This window comes from Lissotriton helveticus, chromosome 12 (genome assembly GCF_964261635.1).
Source record: "Lissotriton helveticus chromosome 12, aLisHel1.1, whole genome shotgun sequence".
Lineage (NCBI taxonomy): Eukaryota > Metazoa > Chordata > Amphibia > Caudata > Salamandridae > Lissotriton > Lissotriton helveticus.
This window is the reverse complement of record NC_136073.1, coordinates 316,832,368-316,851,410: the sequence shown is the minus strand read 5'-3', so window position 1 is coordinate 316,851,410 and position 19,043 is coordinate 316,832,368. Positions and strand designations below refer to the sequence as shown.

The 19,043-nt window shown below is 43.6% G+C and overlaps 1 protein-coding gene across 1 annotated transcript in view; it reads left to right on the top strand.

Annotated features, from left to right (window-relative positions):
• LOC144798478 (chromodomain Y-like protein 2) overlaps nt 1-19,043 on the top strand; it is a 593,287-nt gene that overhangs the window by 263,442 nt on the left and 310,802 nt on the right. Inside the window, exon 2 of the mRNA XM_078669376.1 lies at nt 4,944-5,520. Within this exon, the coding sequence (XP_078525502.1) occupies nt 4,944-5,520 (577 nt within the window). The remainder of the gene's footprint in view (nt 1-4,943; nt 5,521-19,043) is intronic.

Here is a 19,043-nt window from a genome sequence, read left to right as displayed (position 1 = left end):
CGGGCTGTTCTTGTACCCCTGGGCTAACCGACAGAATTGTTTTTGAGTGCCATTTACTGAGAATGCAGTTAAATATCTGCTCTCTGGTGCTATGTTTTGACAAAAGAATCCATTGGAGATGTCCAAGGTTGTTTTGTATTTTTTGCGCACTATGTTATTCATTAGTGCAGCACTGTGTGAGTTTTGCACTGCAAAGGTTTTGCAACATGTGTTAAGGTGTCGGTAATCCAAAACTAGACGATATGAGTTGTCTGGTTTGGCGACCGGAAACAAAGGATTGTTCATTTGTGAGGTGCAAGTTTCAATCACCCCTTGGTATTCTAGCTGATCTAGTATTTCATTTACTTGTTTTTTAGCTTCTTGCTTAATTGGGTACTGCCTTTGTGCAGTAGGTTGTGATTTTAACTGGACTTTGTGAGGAGGAGAATCCTCATCCCATCCTACATGATTTTTATATAAAGCAGGTGCTAAGGCCACTGCCCACTTTCTAGCAAGTGTATATTTTTTATGAATCGGTATTTGATTCGAGAAGGCAGGCATAATTACTTCTTCGCCATGAGGGCACTCCCTGACAAACTCTGGTGGCCAGTCTTTTTCAGCTAGAAGGATGTCATAGCCCTTGGATAGGTTATCCCAAAATAGTCCCCTTATTTTCCTAGTCTTATCTCCCTCTATACGTAATGTTATCTCGTATATTTTGTGGGGCTTGCTAACTCTGGTATCTGCAGTTTCCACTTGAAGGTATTCATTCGTGTCCACTGTCTCCAGATGATTCATAAGGACTTTGCGAGCTATGCTCACCTCTGCTGCGCTGTCTAGCATTGTCTGAGCCCATTCTCCGTTTTTCAGTTGTGTCCTCATTATTCTCGGCATTGTTAACTACCTTGATACTGGCTACCTTCTTTTTTGGAAATTGTGATTTCTTTTTCAGTTGAGCAGGTTCCTTGTCTTTGGACTTGGCGTGCTCTTCTGATCGTCCTCTTCTTTCCGATTTCTGCGAGGAATTCTGAAAAGATTGAGAGGGACGTGTATCAATGTCTTGATATCTATCAGGTTTTTTAATATTATCCCTATTTCTAAGGTTATATCTATTCCCAGAGGGTTCACTCTGAGGTGACCTTTGTCTCGGGTTCGGAGATTTCTCTCTTCGCCTAGGAGACCTTCCTCTGGACTGGAATTTCTTTTCTTTAGGATTGGATTGTTTATTTCCATCCCAGTTCTTTTTTGGTGAATTATTATTAAAAAATATTTTTTCTGGACTTGTAGTCAGTTGCGGTTTTACTGGTATTCCACCTAGACTATCTCTGCCTAGTTCTTCATAGGATTTTTCTATGATTCTGGCAATTTCAGCTGGTTGGTCTGCTATATCTGTCTCTTTTAACCTCTGGCGGATCGCCACGTTTGCTGCTTCACCCTTTATGTTGGCTAGTAATATAGCCGAGACCTGCTTGAAGTCTTTCAGTAATTTCATACCGAGAGTTAAAGCAGGTTCTGGACCGTATTCATCTTGAATTTGTTTTAGCACATCTGGTATCACCGAAATGGATGGAACACCGTGCGTTTTTGTATAGATGGAAGCAAAGACTGTACCCCAAGTGTCACAGTCCTCAATGTGTGGTGCGATTCCCATTGGGAGACATATAGTCAGAATCCTGTGTTTTTCTAATGGGGTGGTGTCAGGAAACACCGCCTCTATTTGGGTAATTTTCTGTGCCAACCAGAATGGTATTTGTTCCCGTTTAGCTGGAACTTTACCTAGGCAGGATTGGATGTTCTGTGGTGTGATTTTATTTGTGTTCCCCTGGTGAGGGGTCAGCTGTGGAATTTTAATCGCTGGCTGAATTGTTGAAGTCCGCATTACATACTGAACTAATTGTCTATGAATTTTTAGTAGTTGTTTTAGCTGTATTAATAGCTCTGCTGCAGGCATTCTTTCGATGTCTGGATGTGGTGTGTATCCGGCTAGGACCGGCCACGTTGCTCCTGGTCTTCCTAAAGGACCGAGCCTTGTAATGTGATTGTTATGTATTAGGGCGCCATCAAATAAGAGCAAATGCTCTTGGAATTTGAGTGGTACTTCCACCTCCTCGAAAGGAGTGTACGTTTCAGGAGGTTCCTCTACTTTGTAATAGTGGAAGTACTTTGTTACAGCATTTGCTGCTGGAAAATGTATCCATGTATAGTATACCTCTGTCTGCCGATATTCGTGTGCCTCAATTACGAATATGACTGTGCCACCTCTAGGTGTCAGTCCATTTTCTATAAGTTTTAAGGTTATAGATCTCCTTTTAATGACCGGAATAAGTATTATATCCGCGTCTGCTGCTTGCATGGTAGCATCAGCATCTGCTATTTCAGTAGCTAATCTAATTGCCTCTCTTTCTCCATCGCTGTCTCCCATTTTACTGACAGGATGGTATTATTTTTGTTTGCAGATCAGGTTTCTTTATGGAAACAGAGATTAGATGCACAATATTTTGGAACTGTTTTATCCTTCAACGTTGACTAGACCAAGAACCATACATAGGAGTTCCCTCCTGCGAGGTTTTGGAGGATATAATAACCTTTCACCCACTCCAGACGTCTTTGGAGTATTTGGGAAAAGGGGTCTGAGTGAGAAAGCACGACTGAGTTACTCTAAATGTCTTACGTTAGTTTTATCGCCCTTTCCAAACGCGTTGGGCGCCATGTAGTGTAGTTCCTATTTTCCCAATAGGCTCTGCGCATTGGAATATTGCCTACAGCAGTAAAGGCCTAGGCCAGACGTTAACTAGGTCTACTACTGTCGATACTAGACTTAATTTTTGGGTTTGCCAGCTAAGCTCAGAGTTCGCTAGAAACTTTCTCGAATGTTCAAGGAAGGATTAACTCCCCTGATTAGACAAGAAGGGATTTAGTTTCTGACAACCATAGAACATGACAACTTTGCTCTCCCCTAATCAAGAGTCAATCTCGAGAGTCGTGTGAGCACAAGGCAATTATTTTACTCAGTCAGTACGTGCATTCTTAGTCTCATCAGAATGTAGAGAAAAGGAAGAGACGGGCGTGTTCAATAAAAGATGTTATTTATTGATCAGTCTCTTTTCTCGTACAAGAGAAATGGATCGATATTATTGCAATACTTATAGTTAAGTAAAGTGCATACATTAGAAGCAATAGTATAAAATAATACTGTAAAAACATTGATATGGTTTCTGAGCCATATGATGTTTAAAATGATTAAAATATATTTACATACACATATACATTTGACTAAACGTACTCAACTGGTGTTTCTAAATACGCCTACCCCGTGTACCTGACCTAAGTCTAATGCGTGGGCGGGAATAGAAAGTTACAGTTTAGTTTAAGTTTGTTTTTGCCAAGTGAATAACTAAAGAATTCTCTAGGAGGGGTTATTCATTTCTGTACCTGGAATTTAGGATGAATGAGGAATGGTATCTCTTTCTCTGCTCTCGATATTCCAGGCTGCCTGCGAGGGCTGCCCAGAAGCGCCGGTGCTGGGTCTCTCGGCTTGAGATAGCAGCGCGTCTCTCAGCGCGTCAGGAAGGCGGGGCTGCTGCCTGCGGGGTCTGCTTCTGCTCTCGGCTTCGGCAAGTATGGCTGCTCCGTCTTGTCACCACGCGTGTGTTTGCATAGGGCAAGGTCGGCAATATTTATACCTTAAAGGTGCCGAGATTGACGTAAGGATGGACATAGGTACGTCAATAAAGATGTCATACGACTTGCTCGTTAGCACATTCTTTACTAAAGTTCTCTGTGAAATCAAAACAATGGCCGCACGGATTATCCAGGTTGTCATAGGTTTGATTTGTTATGAGAACGTCGTATGCCTTATCAGGGGCTGGAGGAATGTCGCTTGTCTAATTAGATCTCAAGCGTTATGACCTAATCAGATAACACGTTCCTGTGCCGTAGTGTGACTGCGTCAGATAACGGTATCTGCATCATGGGGGATTTCTTGCCTCATGGGCTGACTGTTAGTTAACTAGCTAGTAAGTTTAACCAGAATAGGGTCAGGAATAGGGGGATCGAATCAGAACCTATAGAAATACACAACAAGGTATTTGTTTTTATTATATGTAATGATTTTAATTAATCAAGCAATAATAAAAATATATATATATAAAATCTAAAACATCATGGAGCTAAAAAATACAGCTGGTTTTCCATACTTAGAAAATGTCCTAAAACACTTCAGCTGTGTAGGTAGCATTATGTATATTGTTACAGTTTTGTGACCTGGAGTGAATTTTTGACTGAACGAATGCCTTTCATCACACCTAAAGCATTCTAGTCAACTGTTTGTCTGTACTCATTGTTGGATATGGTTGCCTAATTTTCTTTTAGAAAAGCCACTAAGGTGCGGTACTCTCAAGGAATTATAATTCTCTGTTAATCATCTGGCCTGATGCTGCCTGTGATTAGCTCAGACTTTGAATATAATTAATCAATAACTTAGTATAACACATGGAATTAAGAGTTCACCTGTAATTACAATGTTCAGGGACTTTAAGTTCCGGGCTCCTGACTACCCACTTAACCAATCGTGTATTATATCCACAGGAAAAAAAGGTGTTAAGGATAATTTGTCAAGCTTTATTGTGAGGAACTGAAATGAATGTCTTATGTTTGAATTATGTTTCCTAAGTAGGTATTAGCAAAAAGCAAGTGTGAAAGTATTTTTTTTTTCGCAAATGGCTTCTACAGTCTTCATTTTAGCAAGGTCTTTGGTATTAGCAGAAATTGAATGCGAGATGCATTTTTTGGAAAACAGGTTCTACTGTCAACATTTTAGCAAATCATTTTAGACTTTCTTTTATGTCTGTAGTAATGTTGCAGGACCGTATATGCGGAACGCATCATATTTCTCTATTTATTATCATTAGTATACTGTCATGCCTGCTGCTTAATATTTATTAATCTAATTTCTTTCTTGTTAGGTCGAAAGGATTGTAGACAAACGGAAGAATAAAAAAGGTAAGTGGGAATACCTTATCAGGTGGAAAGGGTACGGAAGCAGCGAAGACACCTGGGAACCAGAACATCATCTCCTACACTGTGAAGAATTTATTGATGAGTTCAATGTGCTTCATGTCACTAGAGAAAAGCGAGAAAAATCTGGAAAACAATGCGGTATTTCAAAATATTTACGGGAAAATCAAGTCACAAATTTTGGAAAACTATCCCAGAGACCTCATGAGTCTGGAAAAATTAAAGGGACAGCACTTAAAAGGAAACGTTTGAATCCACCACTCCAGAAGCAGAAAAAACTATATACGGCAAAGCAACCATCCACTAAAACTGTGAGCTATCGGACTACACCAAGTGGCTTGCAGATAATGCCACTGAAAGCGTCTCATAACGGCATTCAGAATGGCGATGCCAGCCATGAGAAAGATTGCAAACATTTTGAAAACTCATCAGCACAGGCAAAAATTGAATTCAATGATCACAAAAAAGAGCATGAGTTTACCAATGATTTGGATGTAAAGAATTCATCGATTGTGAATGGAATAGGTATGTAAAGTATTTTAACTGTTGAATATCAACATTGAATGCCTATGTTTCATAACAAACTGACTTCCTGCCAAGCAGTGTTTCTCCTAACCTATTACCGGTGTTGTTGAAAGCAATAAAAGAATACACGATTATCCGTTCAATCTATTAGGCTTTTTCGTTGTAAGAATAAAGTGTTGTTTTCTTTGGTCTGGAGCGCCTTGAGACCAGTTGGTGAGCTGGCGCTATATAAACCAAGGTAACATAACATAACATAACATAACGTTGGAAAGAAGATACATCTGTACAAAACTATGCACTATAGTTTAACACGCTACTTTGTCACATTTCTTTGTCACATTTCTTTATTGATTTTACAAGATGTTGGACACATCTTTACATATATCGATGAGTATTGCTTTCAAACCTTAAGAAGTTCATAATTCACAATGCTGGTATAATATAACAGCACCATTCCGCCAATTTTATCTGCGCCTCCATGCATGAGTACCTGCCCATAGTCTTAATCCATCCCGGTTTAAACATTAGTCAAAGATTAGAACATATTGAACTTTTATAACTCGGTTATCAATCGCAGTCATGCTATATTTTACAGCCATCTGCATTGGAGGGATAGGACTATTCTCGTGAATTAAGGGGAGCGGAGAAGGGCAAAGAAGGTGAGGGGGTAGAAGCAAAAAACAAACCAAAGGACATTCCAGAGTAGGCTGCATGTCTCATACTCCAATCCACTCATTACCACACCGTCCCCTTAGCATTATAGCATATACAATAGTACACTGTTCTATCAGGGTGGCGTTTCATTGAATTTGGCCTCTAGTTTACATAGACATCAGTCCCATATCCCTGCCTCCTATTTATATGAGATTCAGTAACATATCTATTTCAGTATAAACTTGTTTAATCAATTCTCACGTCCATACAGCTGTCTGCAGGATAGAAGGGCATTTCCATGCAAAAACCTTTCCAGCATTTGTGTGTCACTTTCTTGAGCATGTTCTCCCCCCTGTCACAACAACTACTTCAATACAAAGCATCCTTCCAGTCTGTTTTATACATCTACTGATTCCATCACATTGGCCGATGCAATTGAGCTGCAGCTTAATAAAGATCATAATTGCGGGCGGGCTGCCAGCCCACCCTTTGCCAGAGGGGCAAATAATTTCCCAATTGCCACTCTGCATCTCAGATCAGGGATGTCAGTAATGACTGCAGTTCCCTGAAAAAGACTCTTCAGCACCACCGGAAGCACTGCAAAAAAGTCAACCAGCCTCAAGAGCACTAAGAATTTAGATATGGCCACTTTACTATCAGTGATAATGGGAGTGAGCTCCGGAATGGGAGTGACTATCTCTATGATGTTATTGCCTGCCCCAAATTCCCATTCACCAGCTCTGTCTCCAAGTAGTAATCATTAATTCCCAAGTATCTGATGGTATCATAAATCCACTGTTAGCCGATGCTGGATATCAATAGATTCTGATCATTCAATAGTACATGTAAAGGAAACAAGCAGCTCTTATCCCACTTTATGTTTATCTCTTTACATTAGCCTGAATTGTTCCAATAGGGCCCTCGGTGGCCCCAGGGACATGCCACCTCTCTTCCATCTTATTACCCCAGTCCAGGCCCTTAGCTTATAGTAAAGACACCAGGGATTCCATTGCTACAGTGGACGCCAATGACAAGTGCTCTTTTCTATCTTAAAGGTCTAGGATATCACTCTAAATGTGCTAATTGCGCCAGTGGTTGGAAGTACAGCAACTGTATCCAGCTTAGAAATTCTGAACCTCCCCTTATTTTGTATTGTGGCGTACTGCCATTACGTAAGGCCACTCAAGAGTATTAAAGGTCCTTTCTAGGTTGAGTGAAGCCACCCAAGCACCTGCATCACACCTTTGCACCCAGTCTATGATTCTGAATGACCTGCATATATTTAAAAAATGATGATACTGAAGGAGTAGAATCTCAGGAATCCCCTAATAGTATACACTTGTGGAGAGTGACTTGGCAACAACTAAAGAAACTGGAGAGAATTGGCAGTTAGTTTTTTCTCACGTCAAAGGATATTAGTGTTAATACTAGTCCATAATGGTTATTTTCAAGATATTGATTACAGGAAGGGCCAACCGCCTCACCGCCCATGAGGTTCGGAATAAACCCAAGTAGGGTGAATAAAGATATCATCCAGGTAAATTAAGTCAAATGTTTATGCAATATATAGCAGTGATTTACCCACGCAGTTTGGTCCATATATATATATGTTGCAGCAGAAGGACATAGACTATGCAGACGCCCACCATATACTTTTAAAAGGTAAAAGAACCGTGCCAGCAAAGTAGTCCCTTGTGGGGGTGTCTGCGTTGTGCTGTGGGCGTGTGCTGTGGGCGTGACAAACGCTGGGGGCGTGTGGTACGTTCCGCCCTTCATGCCATGTCTCATATCGTGTGCTTATCCCACCCTGCTCCCTTTAAATACCCCTGAACCCCATAATCATAACCCACCCTTACTTCTTAAAATACCCCAACACCCTTAAACACTAACCCATCTTAACCCTATAAATATACCCTGTACCCCAAAACCCAAACCTATCCCTAAACCCTAAAAATACCCCTGTATCCCAAAACCCAAACCTACCCCGGAACCCTATAAAAACCCCTGTACCCCAACACCCAAACCTAGCCCTGAACCCTAAAAATACCCTGTACCCCAAAACCCAAACTTAACACTGAACCCTAAAATACCCCTGTACCCCAAAACCCAAACCTAGCCCTGACCCCTTAAAATACCCCTGTACCCCAAAACCCAAACCTAACCCTGAACACTAAAAATACCCCTCTACCACAAAACCCAAACCTAGCTCTGAACCCTAAAAATACCCCTGTACCCCAAAACCCATACCTATCCCTAAACCCTAAAACTGCCCCTGTACCCCATAACCCAAAACTATATCCGAACCCTTAAAATACCCAAACACCCCAAAACATATACCCCTATACCCATACTTACCTTATCCAAACATTAAAAAAAAACATGCTTTTACCATTCATGCATTTACAACGAATTTCGTTGTAAATGTATGCGTAGTAAAAGCATATAAAATGTAATGTCATGCGTTATAATGGCATTGCGGATTCATGGTACTTTCGTAATGAAAGTATGCGGAGTGATGGTATGCGGAAAGAAAGTTGCGGAATAATGGGTGTTTACCCTCCCCCGGTAAGTACATTGGTGGCACGGCGGCCCACATCTCCAGCAACATACTTATATTTTTTCACCACCCAATTGAAAAATGCACAGGTCTCCCACATTGATGGCCAGCACCGACATGCACTTTTAGACACACCTCCCGCCACAAGTTCTACAATTGCGAACTTTAGAGCTGGGGAGCTACGTTCGAATCTCGGCATCATCTCAACATCCTGTGATTCCAGGCAAATCGCTTTGTCTCCCCGTGCCTACCACAAATTAATGTTTTCTTCTGTAATGTAAAATGTGCTCATGCCATGTTGTCGAGTTCACGCTATATAATATTGCAAGGAAAAATAAAGTAGGGAAACTCGAGTTCACACACTACTGAACGCGCACTCTTAAGTGCATCAGCAGTGCACTGTGAATCGGAGCGTTTCACATGCCTGTCACAGATAAGAAATGCTATCAAAATGAAATCCTACAAAACAATATACTACTGGCCGGCAGCAATTCATACCCGGACAACGTCGGGACTGGCTGCTAGTACAGAGTATTTTCTTGTGAAGGAGTGCATTGCAGTTGCACATGTAAATAGGGTTGAAGGGTTTCACAATAGCAAGGGAGATTGTGTTTGGATTGGAGACTAATGAAGACGTTTGACTTCTTTACTTCATTCATTGAAACATGATTAGAGTATTAACTCATGTTTATTCCATTTTGTTTTTGTATCCTACAGGTTTTGTTAGCACAGTACTAGCATGTAGGAGAACATTCTGCCTCATTTTTCCCCACATACTCTTCTGTAATTAGGAGGGGAAAGGGACGGAGGTTTAGTAGCCCTGAAGCAGAGTGCCCTATTCGGGCAACACTTTATCGGATGAAACAAATTAGCAGAATAGGATGTCAAAAGCATTTTTTATTTGTAGGATATCCCACTTTAATATTTTAGCCACGATATGGACACTCATCAATTAAAAGGGGATATGCATGCTATACCCATAATAATTTTTATAGTAACTGGATCCCTGCACTTGTCCAGAACAATATCATATACGCGCTCCCGTTTCGAGGTTGAGCCCATCCATGTGGTATTATCTGTCTGGCTGATGAAAGAAACCAATGATGAAGCATTTCTCCATTTGATGGTTAAGGCGCCTTCTATTTAAATAACCCTGTAGGATATTTTGAATATTTGGAAGCAGATACTTATTGTCCCTGTGCCCTCACATCTTGTGGTGTAGAATCAGTTGAATTTGTAGGATGTGCATGGGTCATGTATCTAACACCTCTTGCTTTCTTTTCATGGAAAATTAGTAATTGAAGAGGGCCATGCATTTTTCTTCTCATCTAGGGTTTCAAGAATTAGGACAGATATGTGATCAGAAATGCCATCAACCATTACTTTCACTATTATGGATCTTTGGGAAGAACACTGTATTGGACAAGAACTGCCCAGTCTGGATTCCGAGCTGTGGGCACTGTCAGAAACGTGCATTGTTTTCCTGTAGCATGCAATAGGCACCAGAGTACATGAGGCGAATGGTCTGCCATGATTTTGTGAAGAATGACTGTCTGTATCTTTTCTAAAGTCAGGACACCTTATTTTACCCATAGTAGGATCTCAGGCCATATTCCATTTCCCACCGTTGATGACCTTATTAGAGCCAAATTCCATCAGCAGATAGTTTAGCATGGAGAACCTGGATTGTTTAGCTCCCAGTGGACCGTGGATAGAGCCAAGGATCAGAGACTGATTATAGATGTTTAATTGGGCAAAGACATATTGACCATTGGTATCAGTCCATGTCTTTTGAATGTGGTCTGGTAATGTTTTGTGTTTTAGTAGCCCCATTTTGTTTTCCTAGGCATGATTTTGGTCCTATCATCACCACAGGTGGTACCTTAGAGCTGGAGATGGATATGACTTTACCTACCCAGCCTCGTTTGAGTTTAGTAGATTCAGTAACCTTAAGGTGAGTTTCCTGTATAAGTACTATAGCTGTTTTTTGGAAGCCGGAGTCCCAGTCCCGCACCACTGTCACCAAATGCGAGACCCGGGACTCCTCACTCAATGTTAGGCCAAGTAAGGACACCATTTGAGATAGCCCTGCTCACCCCGTTAGTAACTTGGCACGAGCAGCCAGGCCTATCTCCAAGGCACGAGTGTATAGTATGTGCAACCACACTCACAGCAACCCCCTGGCGACACCACAAATGGACTCCACACGAGTTTGATAAAACGAGTATAAACGTTACATTAAAAGATATTCGATCAGACCACATGATACTAAAGCCAATATATAATAAAGAGTAATATGCGTTCCGGCTGGCTGGTAGGTTCAAATCCCAACCACCACTTTCAAAAAGCTATGCTGGTTGCAATGCTAGAATCACACACGTTGCAATGGACAGACAATAATGCACTGCGTAACAATAAAATCCTGTGCTGGGCAAAGGAGAAATAATACAATGCGTAACGATACACCTCAGTACCTTGCAATGGGCGAAATAATGCAATGCGTACCGCTAATCATGCATTGCGCAATGAAGAATAATGCAATGCGCACCGCTACAATCATGTACTTTGCAATGAAGAAATAATGCAATGCGGGCAGCTACAATCCTGTACTTTGCAATGGAGAAATAATGCAATGCGTACCGCTACAATGGTGTACTTCGTTATGCAGAAATAATGTCAGGCGTCATAAGACAGTCCGGCAGTTCGTTCACAGCAATATTGGCAATGTGTATTATTACAGTCAACCTCTTTGATAACAGTTGATCCCTACACGTATCAACGATGCCATGTAAATGTAAATGTAAATGTATTGCGACTTATATAGCGCACGTATCACCCAAAGGCATCAAGGCGCTTGCTTAGGGAACCCGTCCTGGTATTCCCCTGTGAGATACCCCGGCAGGGTATCCACAAGGTGAAAGCCAGGCATCCCGCCGCGAGGGGCCGTAGTGGAGATTAAGCAAGCTATTGCCCAGAGTCGCAGAGTGTGACCCCGTGAGTTGAGTAGGCACCGGAGCGAGAATTGTCGAGTCCGTGGAATTTTTGAGCCCGAGACCCGCCGAGGCGGGGAATCGAACCCTGATCCACGGCCGATCTCAGCTTCCGGGTCTGCCGCCTCTAACCACTGAGCCACGCTTCTCCTACAACTTATTTGTAGGAGAAGCGTGCTCTTCACCAACGCCTCCTGTGCACCACGACATGCACCCAGTGCGTCAGAGTCTCACTTCTCCTCTGTGTTTCCCAGATCACAGGGCACACCTTCTGAGGGTCTCAAGCTGCCACAACACACGTCTCACCCCTTCTCCTGAAACTTTTATGGTCATGTGTTCCAAACGGAGAGCCAGCTCACCTCAGGCCCTTGGATTAACAAGAAACAGAACCAAGCACAGTCTTCTTAAAGCAAGGGGTACAACTTATCACTCTGGTCTCAGTCCTGCCACTCCTTTGGTCAGTACGGCCCCCAATCTGAGCCAAGAGAAAAGACTCACTTCGCCAAAAGGACTGAGAGGCCGGGAGAGCATCCCTCCGAGCCCGCACTCTGCCCAGGTTGTGATCCATGTCACCTGGGGGAGTGACCCTAATCTCCTCTCCTCCTTCAGCAAACTGGGCCTTCCATGCTGAACTTTCTCAATGGACCTCAGCGGCTCGGCCTGGCAGGTCAGCTCCTGCCGGTCTGGGCTGCTACTGTTAGGAAGATCTCAGGTGGCCACAGGGCACATGTACCCCACGCCTCTGAGATTACGTTACTCTGGGTGCACATTCACCAGGCACTCCTTCCTGCTGTCTCAGTTGACACCAAGATATGCACACCGCGCTGCAGAGACTCACTTTCTTCCGGTGCACACGATGATCAGCTGATCACCTCCACAGTCCCAGGTTACACCAAAGCACGCACACTGCTACACTGAGATTTGCTCCAACTCCGGTGCCCCGATATCCAGGCGTTCTTCACCCACTCCTTTGGCCGCACCCCAACACGCTCACTGTGTCCGAGCCTCACTTCTGCTCCGGTGCACTTGATTGCCAGGCGCTCTGCACCAGTGCCCGGTACTCACTCCACTTCCGATGCACACGCTGACAAGGCACTTCTCATTAACGCCTCCTCTGCACCACGACACGCACTCTGTGCGTCCGAGACTCCCTTCACCTCCGATGCACACGCTGACCAGGCACTCTTCACCAATGCCTCCTGTGCACCACGACATGCACCCAGTGCGTCAGAGTCTCACTTCTCCTCTGTGTTTCCCAGATCACAGGGCACACCTTCTGAGGGTCTCAAGCTGCCACAACACACGTCTCACCCCTTCTCCTGAAACTTTTATGGTCATGTGTTCCAAACGGAGAGCCAGCTCACCTCAGGCCCTTGGATTAACAAGAAACAGAACCAAGCACAGTCTTCTTAAAGCAGGGGGACCCAGGGCACAAAGGACAGTCCCAACAGCCTCTTCCTTGGTTAAACAGCAAACTGTAGACCATCCCCAGATCACGAAGCAAGGGTTGGTCCTTCCCAGCAGTCTCTTCAATTGTTCCTTCCTTAGAAGAGGTTCCTTTTGACCACAACATGGGTCCAAGCCTTTTCAGTTTCAATCCATTTCTATTCCAACGTTCAGGGGTCTCAGCACTCATAGTTATACCTCTACATGTCTTTGAAGTTTGTTGTGCTCAGGAGTCCTTGACCCCTGCCTAAATCAGTTCTGGGTGTCTCTCTCCCATAGTCACCTTTTTCCCTTTGATACTGGGGTCTGGATCCTTAATCACTCAGCAGGAGATGGGTCAATTATTTTGTAGCCACAACCCAGGCCTCTTCACCTCCCGGGGCTTCTCCTCGGCCTACTCTCCAGATGCAGGATCGGCCTGGTGCCATCTCAACCCCTCCCTGGGTCAAGACCTCCCCAGCTCCTCTCACTGATCAGATCCAGACAGTCAATCCACATTCAGCAGAGACACACAGAAATGCTTAAAGCACAAAACTCAGCCACTTTCTAAAAGAGTGGCTTCGGAACATACAGTGACAAAACCACTTTCATCGAAAGATGTTTTATGACACTGTGAGTTCATACATTCTAAACTTCACCTCTCCATTTTAAACTTATGGGAAACTAGGCTAACAAACACAATGCCCAGCCTCCCCCATTCTGTCCTATGGACAGGATGGCCTTTTACCAGTGAAAAAGGAAATGGAGTGTTTTTCGCTGTCAGGACATAGCACACACCTCAGTATATGTCCTGCCTTTTACTTACACTGCACCCAGTCCAGGGGTTACCCGGGACCTATCACAGGGGTGCCCACTGTGTATGCAAAAGGGAAAGTAAGGCTTGACAAGTAGTTGCACTTGTCAGGACAACTTGTTAACTTGGCAAACTGCGCGCAGGCTCTACACTGCAGGCCTGAGTTCCCTTCTCCGCACACCTTTGCATTACTAGCCCTTGCACGCACAGTGCACATCACTGGGGACTTTACTAGTAAGGCAAACTTACCAATCGTGGCCAACCGATTACCATTGCAAAAAAAGTTGATGGACAGAATGCAGAACAACGTCATACATTCACCCCAGTACGGAGATCTGGGCCTAAATCCATTGTTTTTTTGCTCACCATACCATTCCAGTTTGAACCCAGCCATATGCAAATCAGTCTTGACCCTGTGCCCCATGGGAACAATCCAGCCCGAACTGCCAAGCCAGGTCCTCCCTGGATTGGAAACAAGCATCCTATGGCCGGTTTCGGGCTTTCATCCCTCATCAGCCAGGATAGCTTGATTCCAGTGGCATGGAGGGCACGGGACTCCCTTCTGAGCATACCCGTCCCACTCGGTGACAAATGCAAAAACAACAGTTGATGGGCAGAATGCAGAACAATGTCATACATTCACCCCAATACAGATATCTGGGCCTAAATCCATCGTTTTTTTGCTCACCATGCCATTCCAGTTTGAACCCAGCCATGTGCAAATCAGTCTTGACCCTGTGCCCTTTTAACCATTTGCCATTACACTTTACAAAGGAAAGACTTGTATTTTGACACTGATCAGCAGTGGCAAAGAACCCAAAGCATCTAAATTGGCAACTCTATGTCAGGAAAACGGTCTAGGGGGAATACAAAACGTTTAGGGAACTTTAGCCAAAAAGGCAAAGTCCTACACTGGTATTTTGGGATATTAGAAAAGTTAGAGTCTTTTTATGTTTGATGAAGAGAGGCATGTCGTTTACGTTGAGCCACAGTTCTACTTCTCCACATAAAATGCAAAGATATTCCCTTCTCTTTCCCAAAATAAATTTGCACTTGCTTCCCTTTATATGAAAGGTTTTCTGTGCATTTCACAGGTAGAAAATAGTATATCAAAGGTTTAAGAAAAGCAAAAATCATGGTGTTTTTTTGTTTGTCCCTAGTATTTGCATTGCCGCCTGCCCATCACACACTCCTTTCTCATCCATGACCCTAAACTTCGAATGGTGGAAAGTATTCCATACTAGCCGATTGTCTGCAAGCCTTATGCACCATCTAGAGACGTAAACGGACTTCTGATAGTGATTATATGTGATTCAGCATTTATGAATGAGGATTTCTTTTGCTTCATACATTAATTTTAGAAAGATTGATAGGTTCATATGTGTAGGATTTAGAAAAATATTGATTCAACAAGTGCACAGATGTGAGATGAAGACGAAGGGGATGGTGTTTCAGATTATTCAAAAGAAAAATGTAGCAAGATAGAGGTTTCAACATGCATAATATTTGCACATTGTGAGAAATTGGGTTGTTGGTTGACTTGAGTATGAGTCCTGGTCAAACAGCCATAATCCCTTTCAGGGTGAACCCCAAAAAGTCACTAAATTAGCCCATGCTTAACCCTGGCGCAAAAAGCTGTCAGGCTTAACTTGGAGGCAATGTGTAAAATATGTATGCAGTACACAGAGTGATGAAGCGAAAACACACACAAGGAAAATCCCACACCAATTTAGAAAAATAGAGTACATTTGAATACATTATTTGACACCAAAAAGACAAAAATTCAATCAGTAGAACCAGAGTTATGAGTTTTAAATGTTTTTAGTAAAAACAAGCTCCTAAAAGATCAAAGCGCCAACAGCAGACATCTAGTCACACAAGACCAGCTCAAAGACAAAAAATATGGCCTACTGCGATGGAGCACAGTTCACATGCAAAAACTGAATAGGGTCCGGTCAGCCCTTACCTTTGGACTTAGAATAAATTCTGACAAAAAGTGCTTTGAGAAGGTAAAGTTCAGCAGGGCATGGCTGCAGGAGGTGTCCAAGGAGGCAGCTTCATCAGCGGATAGCATTGTGTCAAAGCTGTGATGAAGATTTCTATGTTCGGACTCGAAATGGAAGTTGAAAATTTTCAGCTGGCTGTAGCAGAAGACAGTTCCGCGAATAAGGATGCCCCTTTGGCAAAGGACTGCTGAAAAGGATTTGCTGTTGCAGAGAAGAAAGTACTGGGAGAAGCTGCAAAGTCAATCCGACAGGTGGTTTACCTTGGGCGGATAAGCAAGCACCTTGGTCCCAGTCTCCTTCTGGCTCTCAGAGCAGTTTTTAGCCAAAACATTTTCTAAGTTCCTACTTTTGACTTTTGGCTATCTGGTCACCTTCAGCACCATTTCTAAGGGTCTAAGTGCGGTGGGGCACAAATGGGTCCAAGTGGGTTCAGTAAGGGTCCAAGGTGAAGGTTGTATGTCCCTGAGGCTCAGATCAGGAGGCCAGGAAACTAGACCATTGGAATCACTCTGTTGGTCCTTGGTTCAAGTTGGAAATCCAGCAGGTCAGCAGTCCAGCAGAGTGGCAGTTGTGTCGGAACAACAGCAGTCTTTCCTAGCAGAGTATCCCCAGGGCCAGAAGTGCATTGAAGGGGTGGGTGGGTGTGAGGTCCTGTTTTTATACCAGGTGTCCTTCTTCTGGAAGGCTGGAGAAGCTTCTGGACAGTCTCTTTGAAGTGCATGGAATTTCCTGACTCCCCTACTCTGTCTCCAAGCGGACTGCAATGACAATGTGAAGGTGGTCGGTCCTTTGTGTGAAAGCAGAGGACTCCCTATTCAGTTGCAAGAGGGGCTGTGCTCAGCTCCGACCCATACTGCCAGCAGATGGTGCATCCGGGCATATACCCAATCCCTCTATTGTGTGACCATCTGGAAGGAATTCTTGATGTCTAACTGTCAGTTACACCCAGTCCTGTGACCCAGACCAGGCTGCAGGTACATATAGGCTAAAGACAAAAAATGCCAACTTTCCGGAAGCTTCATTTTAAAAATGGTAATTAAAATTTTAAAGTTTCTATTAAATAGGGTTTTTCATTACAATTCATTACAATTACTATTCCAAAGACACCAAACATGATATAGCCACTTGCTCCTAATTAGAAATTAGTTATTGAATGTAATAGGAATCTCCTATGTTATCCTATGGGAGGGGTAGGCCTCACAGTAGTTAAAAACTAATTTGTGTGTTTTTCACTACCAGGACATGTAAAACATTAAGGTACATGTCCAACTTTTTAATTATTACTCCGCATCCTGCCTTATGGTTACCTACGGTACAAAAGGGGGTGGTGATGGACGAAGCATCTGAATCAATCAAACACTCACACCCAGTCAAGAGATCTGGGTTTAATCCATCACCGTTCTTTAGCCCACTCTGCCACCCTAGTTCAGACATGGCTATATGCAAATCAGTCTGACCCTGTGCCTCATGGGAACAGTCCAGCCCGAACTGCCAAGCCATGTCTTCCCTGGATTGGAAACAAGCTTCCGAGGACCGGTTTCTGGCATTCCAGCCGTCTTCAGCCCGGCTTGCTTGAATCCAGTGGCAAAGTGAGCAAGGGACTCACGTCTGAGCATACCCTGCGACACTTATGGTGGCCAAAAGCGGTACAAAAGGGGGTGATGGACGGAGCATCTGAATCAATCAAACACTCACACCCAGTCAAGAGATCTGGGTTTAATCCATCACCGTTCTTTAGCCCACACTGCCACCCCAGTTCAGACATGGCTATATGCAAATCAGTCTGACCCTGTGCCTCATGGGAACAGTCCAGCCCGAACTGCCAAGCCATGTCTTCCCTGGATTGGAAACAAGCTTCTGAGGACCGGTTTCTGGCATTCCAGCCGTCTTCAGCCCGGCTTGCTTGAATCCAGTGGCAAAGTGAGCAAGGGACTCACGTCTGAGCATACCCTGCCACACTTATGGCGGCCAAAAGCGGTACAAAAGGGGGTGGTGATGGACGGAGCATCTGAATCAATCAAACACTCACACCCAGTCAAGAGATCTGGGTTTAATCCATCACCGTTCTTTAGCCCACTCTGCCACCCCAGTTCAGACACGGCTATATGCAAATCAGTCTGACCCTGTGCCTCATGGGAACAGTCCAGCCCGAACTGCCAAGCCATGTCTTCCCTGGTTTGGAAACAAGCTTCCGAGGACCGGTTTCTGGCATTCCAGCCGTCTTCAGCCCGGCTTGCTTGAATCCAGTGGCAAAGTGAGCAAGGGACTCACGTCTGAGCATACCCTGCCACACTTATGGTGGCCAAAAGCGGTACAAATATAGCCATGTCTGAACTGGGGTGGCAGAGTGGGCTAAAGAACGGTGATGGATTAAACCCAGATCTTTTGACTGGGTGTGAGTGTTTGATTGATTCAGATGCTCCGTCCAACACCACCGCCTTTTGTACCGCTTATGGCTACCTAAGCCTGCCTTATGGGTGACGTATATGATAAAAAAGGGGAGTTTAAGACTTGGAGATGGGGTTTTAATGCCAAGTCACCGTTGTAGTTTTAAACTGCATTCAAGCTGTAGTGGTAGGCCTGGAACATGATTTAAGTAGCTACTTAAATGGGTGGCACAATAAGTGCTGCAGGCCCACTGGTAGCATTAAAATCATACGTATTTGTAAAACATACATAGTTTCCAAATAATACATATATTTTTACTTTTCCGTGAAACTCTTTCCTCGAATATTATGTACTTAATTTCCTGACGTAATTGAAACTATATAGGCTACACCTGAACATCCAGTGACTCTGGCCAATTCTCTTAATCTCATGCGGAAAATAAAAATAAATCTGAGTGCCATATCCTCTCTCCATACATTTAGGATTCTACCTAGCAATGGGGCCTTAGTAAGACATTGATCTTCTTAGTAAAAACATGTCTTATACTAGATTCTGAGGCGCTTTGGTAAACCAAGATATCTGTTTCTCAGAACTTTAGCCCAGTTGGGTAATAGATAATATGTTAACTGCAGCAAATTGTACACTGATTTGGCCAAAGGGCAAAGAAGACTGTGTTAGCTTTATGCAAG